Source organism: Gracilinanus agilis, unplaced genomic scaffold, assembly GCF_016433145.1.
Source record: "Gracilinanus agilis isolate LMUSP501 unplaced genomic scaffold, AgileGrace unplaced_scaffold41618, whole genome shotgun sequence".
Classification (NCBI taxonomy): domain Eukaryota; kingdom Metazoa; phylum Chordata; class Mammalia; order Didelphimorphia; family Didelphidae; genus Gracilinanus; species Gracilinanus agilis.
In genome coordinates this window covers 1-7,368 of record NW_025375376.1, presented here as the reverse complement: position 1 = coordinate 7,368, position 7,368 = coordinate 1, and the positions used below count along the sequence as shown (strand labels likewise).

Below are 7,368 nucleotides of genomic sequence, written 5' to 3'. Positions count from 1 at the left end.
CCCCCCCCGAAACTTTGCAGATGCGCAGAAGTTACAAATTATGTCACATCAAAACACAAAACATTGGCTTCAGAATAGACCAAGGCCAAGGCTGAATTTTGACTGGTTCTTATCAGAAAGCCAAGTGGGGGAGTATCTTGTCCTTAGCTATAACAGGCAGCAGCATTCCTTGCTGTGTTAACAGTGTTAACCCTTTAAATTCAGGTTTGATAGGAACTTAAAGCTTTTCAGTAAGGCCATAATACTTTTCAACAAGAAATCACAAGGATCACAAAAGGGGTCAAAAGAGGAGTCTCAGATTTTTATCTATTCTCTTATTGGCTTCCCACACTCCTGCGCCCCTGTACCTCGGAACTGCTCCCGTGGATGATCTCCTTGGGCGTCGGGTAGAACTGGCTCTCCATGTGAACGTTGGGCTTGCCCTCTTCGGAAACCCGAACCGTCAGGACGCGGAACTTGGAGCCGCCGAGGTCCAGCGCGAGGAACTCCCCCTTCTCTGCAAAAGGGAAAAATCTCCCTGGATCCCGGGGTTCAGGGGCCCAGCCACAGGGGGAGGAGCACTAAGGCTGGGGTCTGGGCTGAAGGGAGGCAGGGAGGCAGAGCCCCAGCCAGGTGGCCCGTCCACCCCACCAGGCTGCCTGGTTCTTCCTGAGACCGTGGCCCAGAGCGTCACGGACACACACCCTGTGCTCCGGGGTCTGGGGGGTTCACATCTCCGTTCTTATCGGATCCCCCAAACTCCTGGCCTGACACCCAAAGTCCTCTGCCCTGGGCTCAACAGGGCATGAAGAAATGGAGGCTCAGAGAGACGGAGTCTGTCCCGCACACAGCTATCCCCACATGGTCCCCCCAACAAGGCTGGGCACTCCGAGGGCTGGGACTGCCTTTTGGCTTCTTTGCCTCCCCGGTCCTTGGCACGGGCCCGGCACGGCACAGGCACTGAACGGATGCTCGTATCTGTTGCCATGCCTGGAGCCCAGGCGAGTGGCAGGATTTAACCTCCTGTCTGAGCCTCAGTTTCCCCATCTATACAGGGGGAGTCATGGTCCAATGAACCCTGTACGAGATCATGCAGGTAAAGTGATCTGCAAGCCTGGCAGGGAGGTGTGTCAGTGTGAGGACTTATAGGAGAGCCTCCTGTGGGAGGAAGGAGGCTCGACAGTGCTGGGGATTCTGAGGATCTCTCACCGAGGGAGGCCTCCCACGTTTCCAAGAAGCCTCAGGACTTGAGAGCTTAAGGAAACCGTAACTATCAGGAGTCCAAACCCTTCATTTTAGAGGCGAGACCCAGAGAGGAAGGCCCTGCTGAAGGCCACACGGGCTCCAGGAAACCTTAAATCCTGCTGAGTTTGATCCTCCTTTTACAGAGGAAGAAACGGGAGACCAGAGAGAGGAAGGGGCCACGCTGGGACTCGCAGCCTCCGGTGGGTTCTCCAGCGGGTTCTCCAGCCGCCCTCCCCACCGACTCCGACGGCATCTCTGCGGGGACGCTGCATGGACCAAGGACCGCCGTTTCCCTGTGCTTTCTCCCAGAGGCCTCGCAGCGGCGTGCAGATGGGTCCTCCGAGCCCAGGTGAGTCCTGTCCAAGCCTTGGCAGTTCGTTCTCACCCATCCAGACTTCTCTCCCATCACTCTCCTTCCCCGACCCGGCCAAAGGGACTCCGCACGTCCCACCTCTTGCCTCCAGGACTGCCTGGGCTGTCCCCACCCCTGGAATGGCCTCCTTCCTCTCATCTCTTCTTAGAACCTTCGAATCCCTTCAAGGATCAACTCAGGGTCTCCCCTTCCACGTGAGGGGTCCCTGCAGATCCCCCAAATCACACTCTTTCTCTTCAAACTGTTCGTTCAAGTTCAGAAAATCACAGACTTCATGTTGGAAGGAAGCGAGACATCAGGGATGCCAAATGGCTCATTCGATCCAAAAGGCTACAGAATTGGACAGAAGTTCTGGGCCTGGCCCAGGTTTATGGGCATTGTGACAGCCAAGCCCAGGATGTCCAGAGCCCGGCGTGCCCTCAGCAGAGCATCAGCTCCTGGCAGTAGAGACTGTCTCCCATTTTGTCTTTGTGGTTTCGTACAGGAAAGACTTAAAGTCATGTATTTGCTGTATGCCTCAATTTCTCCATCTGTAAAATGGAGGTTAGGACAGCAGCGACCACCTCCCAGGTAGTTGTAAAGTTCCTTGTGAATCTTGAAGGACTCTATCAATGCTTTTTATCATCCTCCTCATCGTTCTCTTTATACCTCCGTTTATTCTCTGTTCAAAAAAGTTCTCCACTTAAATTGAGAAGCCTAGGCTTTGGCCAGCAATAAATGAATGAATGGTTGGATGGATGGATGGATGGAGTGAGTGGATGAATGGATGATGGATGATGGATGGATGGATGGAGTAGGTGGATGAATGGATGGATGGATTTGGTGGATGGATGGATGAATGGATGAATGGATGGATGGATGGAGTAGGTGGATGGATGGATGGATGGATGGATGAATGGATGGATGATGGATGGATGAATGGATGGATAGATGGATGATGGATGGATGAATGAATGGATGGAGTGGGTGGATGAATGAATGGATGGAGTGGGTGGATGAATGAATGGATGGAGTGGGTGGATGAATGAATGGATGGATGGATGGAATGGTTAGATGGATGAATGGATGGATGAATGGATGGATGGATGGATGGAGTGGGTGGATGGATGAATGGATGAATGGATGGATGAACGAATGGATGGATGGATGGAGTGGGTGGATGGATGAATGGATGAATGGATGGATGGATGGATGGATGGATGGATGGATGGATGGATGGATGGGTAAAAGGTCATTTTAAGCATTTACTTACACTATGCACCGAGAGTCAACATAGCATTTTGCACAAGGATGCCTACATTGGGAACAGAGAGCCAGAGTTCGAATGGCAGATAGGTTACTCCTTCACTGTCTACCCTTGGAGAAGTCATGCCATTTCCTCTGGGCCTCTGCTTCCTGATCTGTACTGTGGGGCTTCAGGGAGAGGATCTCTGAGGCCAGCTTCAAGTCCTACATTCCCCACATGCCCTGTCTGACGCATCCCACTTCCCATCTACACCCTCCACTCCCCAGCCCAGCTCGCCAGGAGTAAGCACTCACCTGAGCCATCTGGGATGGCCCTGACGAAAGTGGGCAGCATCTTTACACAGGCCGTGGGGTTGGTGTCCTTCCCCAGACCCTTCTCCATCTCGGTGCGGAAGCGGGTCATGATGTCCAGGAGGGTGTCATCCGAGAGCCGAAGGTGATATAGAAATCTGTCTACCTGCAAGGGACACCAAGAAGACTCCCCAGCTGCCCCCCCCCCAGGTGCCTCCTAAGCGGCCCCCCAAGCAGCCCCAAGGAGGGACTTTCAGGATTTATTAGTGATGATCCTCTCAGCCCTTAGAGGGTAACAAGGGAAGGATAATTAGGTTTTCCCCAGATTCTGCCCTGTTAGGTTCAGCCCAGGAGGCTCAATCACTCCATGACGGATGAGCTCCCAGCCTGGGCGAGGCACCCCCCAGTGCCTGGGGCTGCCAACTCCAAGCAAGGGGGATCCCCAAAGCCTGACCAGAGCTGGGCTCATCCTGGCCATTCTCTCTGGACCTCTAGGGTGGTACAGCTCTCTCTCTGGGCTCTGCCTGACTCGGTCCCCCCTTCTTTTGCTTCTGGGCCCCTTCCTGTGCCCATGCTAGTGGAGGGCTGGCCCATGTACCCCTAGACCCTAGCACAGGGCTTCATAAATGCTTAGTGAAGGTTTCAAACCTGTCCCCACTCCCCTTTCCCCGCCACCCACCATCTCCCAAGAACAGAGACCTCAGGATCTACGGGGACACCCATGAGCTGCCCCTTCCAAAGACTACATTAGGGCTCATGCATCGTGCCCAGAGCTTTGGCTTTCCGTGGCCTGGCATAGCGTAGGCATCTGCCAAGTGGAGGGTGTTTAGTCAGGAAGACCTGAATTCAAATTCTGCCTCTGACCCTGCCTCACTGTATATTACTTTTTTCCCCTTTTGGCCTGTTTCCTCACCTGAAAAAATGGAATAATCATCACGTCTCCCACCCAAGGCTGTTATGGGGCTTAAAAATGAGAACATGAATGCCATGTGGGGCAGCTAGTAGGTCGATGCCAGGCTTGGCATCAGGAAAACCCAGGTTCAAATAGATTCCTTAGTGGGGAGACCTTGGGCAAGTCATTTCACCCTGATGGCCTGGTCCTCCTCCTTCTGTCTTAGAATTGTCTCTAAGACAGAAAGGAAGGACTGGGAAAAAGGAAGAAAATGAATGCAAAGGGCCCCAAAGTCTGCCCACTGCTCGGATGCGCCAGCCGTCATGGCGGGTCTTTGGAACGTTCTGGCGATGATCCAATAGTAAGGAAACCCAAAGGGGGTGCCTCAAACCCAAACAGGAAAGGCATGAGGGAAAAAGGCCTGAATTAGGGGCTTCCTCTGTGCCAAGCCACGCACTGCGGGCAGAGAATGATGCCATTGTCTCTGAGAATGCCGAGCCTGCTTCTGCCATGACTCATGAAGCACGAGACCCAAGGAGAGGGCCCCCGGGGAGGCTGGCCTGGGAACGGCGCTGCCCGGTGCCCAGAGCTTAGAAGCCGGCCATCCCACCCTCCAGGGGACGGACAGGAAGCTGGCCAGAGACGGCCACCCCCCACTTAGTACTTGTTAAAGGGAAACAGACCCACGAGCTCGAGGACAACAGAGACACAGAACTTTTACCGTCGGGGGGCAACGGATCCCGAAGGGTCAGTCCAAGTGACAAAGAATAACTACAGGGATGGGGAACCTAGACCAGAAACAGGAAGGTCCTGGGTTTAAATTTGGCCTCAGACACTGCCTAGCTGGGTGACCCTGGGCAAGTCACTTCACCTCCATGGCCCTGCCCTGACTGCCCTTCTGCCTTGGAACCCATCCACAGTATGATTCTAAGATGGAAGGTGAAGGTTTAAAATAAAAAAGGGAGAGAGAATTACTATGGAGGGACTAAATAATATTAGAGAATCTAAGGGGAAGGGAAGGGGAGATTCATTCCCAAGCAGGATGGCTAGCGGAGCCTGGCCCCAGGAACAAACAAATAGAAACAAATACAAGCTGACCTGTCTGATAGAAATAGGCTTCTATTTATATAAATATGGAAATATATAGAAATAGATAAATATTATTTATTATTTATTTTTATTATATTTCCACATATAATAGCTCAGATTTTAGATATTTGCATTTGCCAAGTGCGTCTGATTTTATAATTAAAATTTTTTGGTAATTTATATATTTATAATTATACATTTTTTAGAATTAAAATTTTTTTAATTCTAATTTTAATTAAATTTTTTAAAAAATGTTTTTTAATTCCACAGCCCATCTATCTTGGAGCTCCAGCCATCTTCTTTTCCTTTTGACATTAAATGGCTCAAGTGAGAGTCAAGACCTCCCCCCCTTTCCTGTGCCCATCCATCAAGTGCTGAGCACAGGCATCGGTTTAATGAATCAGGATGCTCAGGGTCCTGGGGCTCTTTCCCTGGACAAAGTGAGGCCATGGGGGGGCCTTGGCCATCACCCCCTCCCTTCCCAATGGCTCTCTCCACCTATGAAGCAGACAGGAGAGCCCCTCGGAACCCCTGAAGGGAAAGCCTGCAAAGGGACCCCCAAGAAAGGGGGTCCCTTTGCAGAAGAAACTTGGCCTGGGCCTTGGAGATGGCAAGTCTAGAATCATCCACTGAGCGCCGACAGGGCCTTCCAAGGCCATCTCCCCATTTTATGGATCAGGAAACAGAGGCTGAGCAAGGTTCAGGGACTCGCCCAGATGGCAAGACATCGCTGGGAGAGGGTTTCTTGAGGCAATGAATAAACTGATTTTTCTAATAAAACATCCCAAGAAAATAATCACAAGCCAAGAACGATGCTCTCTAAGGCTTTCCTGAATATTGGCCAAATGAGAGAGTTTCATGAAAACAAGGGGCGGTGGGCGGGGTGGGAAAGGTCTTTCTGGTCAAAGAACCTGGGTTCAAATCTCACCTCTCCTTCCCATGCCTTATGGTCCTTCTGTCGACAGCCAACCTTTCAGAGCCTCAGTTTCCCCATTGTAAAATATGGGTCTCCATCAAGATGGCGCCCCGGGCCCCTCCCAGCCCTAAATTTAATATCCTGGGACGCCTGGCCCCAAGCAGGGAGGGGAAGAGCAGGGGCGCCTGGGCTGCTCGCCCCGATCCTGCTCCGGGTCCCCTCCCCATTCCTGTGAGCAGGAGCCTCCGGCAGCCTGGGCCGCCCCCCCCCCCCAGCATCTCCCCAAACCCCGGGGCTCCCCCTCGCGGCCCCCAGACCTGACCTTCTTAATCTGATCTTCTTTCAGCTTCGTGAAATAGAAAGCCAGCAAGTGGACGGCGAACATTGTGGCGAGCCCCAGGAGAGAGCAGGGGGGAGCGGCGGGGAGCAGCGGGGTGCGGCGGAGCGCGATCTGAGGCTGCCTGCCCGAAGGGTTCAATGATTAAACTTTGCCTTGATCTCCCGCCCGCCCTGCCTCCCTCCTTCGTCACACTTTCTATTGTCTGAAGGAAGGCGCCGGCAGGTCTTGGGCGAGGGGTGGGGGGAAGTGTGAGTGTGTGAGCGTGAGTGTGTGTGTGTGTGAGCGTGAGTGTGTGTGCGCGAGTGTGAGCGTGTGCGTGTGAGCGCGTCGGGCTCGGGGCTCAGGGCTGGGGCTCGGATCTGCCGATGGACCATTCTTAATGAGGTTTTTTGGCCACTCAATCTAATTGCTACGCAGGCTCGCTCCTCCCTTGGCCGGAGTTGGAGGAGGGAGCGCCGGGCAGGGAGAGGGAGCCGCAGTCCTCCGAGCCGGGGCCTGGACGCCGCCGGAGCTCGCCTCCGAGTCCCCGTTGGGAAAAGCCCCGAGAAACCCCTCAGGACCCCTGCGGGAACACATTAGAGCCGAAACGATGCCAGAAAAAAGACTTTCGGGCGGGGCTAGAGGCTGGCCGAGAACGCGGGCGCCCGAGGCCCAGAGAGGGAGCACCCGGCGGGCACGCAGGAACCCGACGCGGTCAGATTCAGGCCGAGGCCTCGGACTCCCAAAGCCCAGCCAGTTCGGCCCCAGCTCGGCCGGCCGGTGGGCTGGATTTAAAACCAGAGCCGGGAGCCCTGTGAGTGGGCTCATGTGAGGCCTGGCTGACCCTGAAGCAGCCAAGCCCGGGGCCACGGGCGGCTCTAGGAATCGAGACACACAGCAGGAAGGACAAACTGCCAGTCCTCAAAACAGATGAGGGACAGGGCGAGGCGTCGAGGCAGGAAACGAAAGAACAGAAGACGGAGCGATTTATTGAGTGTGGGTGGGAGGGGGAAAGAGAG

At 53.9% G+C, this 7,368-nt stretch overlaps 1 protein-coding gene across 1 annotated transcript; it reads right to left on the bottom strand.

Annotated features, from left to right (window-relative positions):
- Positions 1-2,231: 2,231 nt before the first annotated feature.
- On the bottom strand, positions 2,232-6,500 carry LOC123255242 (hexokinase HKDC1-like). Its single transcript, XM_044684081.1, has 4 exons — positions 6,353-6,500; positions 3,137-3,299; positions 2,850-2,891; positions 2,232-2,258 (listed from the first exon to the last, which is right to left on the bottom strand). Exons 1-3 carry the CDS (start codon positions 6,413-6,415, stop codon positions 2,851-2,853), a joined length of 267 nt encoding a protein of 88 aa, XP_044540016.1. The 5' UTR covers positions 6,416-6,500; the 3' UTR covers positions 2,232-2,258; position 2,850.
- Between the last annotated feature and the right edge of the window lie 868 nt (positions 6,501-7,368).

Bases quoted from the DNA above. Each gene is read 5' to 3' on its own strand.
- LOC123255242 (XM_044684081.1), bottom strand. From the start codon at position 6,415: ATGTTCGCCGTCCACTTGCTGGCTTTCTATTTCACGAAGCTGAAAGAA. The intron at 3,300-6,352 runs GTCAGGTCTGGG...TGTCCCTTGCAG, and splicing joins AAGAAGATCAGATTAAGAAG to GTAGACAGATTTCTATATCA. The intron at 2,892-3,136 runs GTGAGTGCTTAC...TTCCCAATGTAG, and splicing joins GGCCATCCCAGATGGCTCAG to GCATCCTTGTGCAAAATGCT.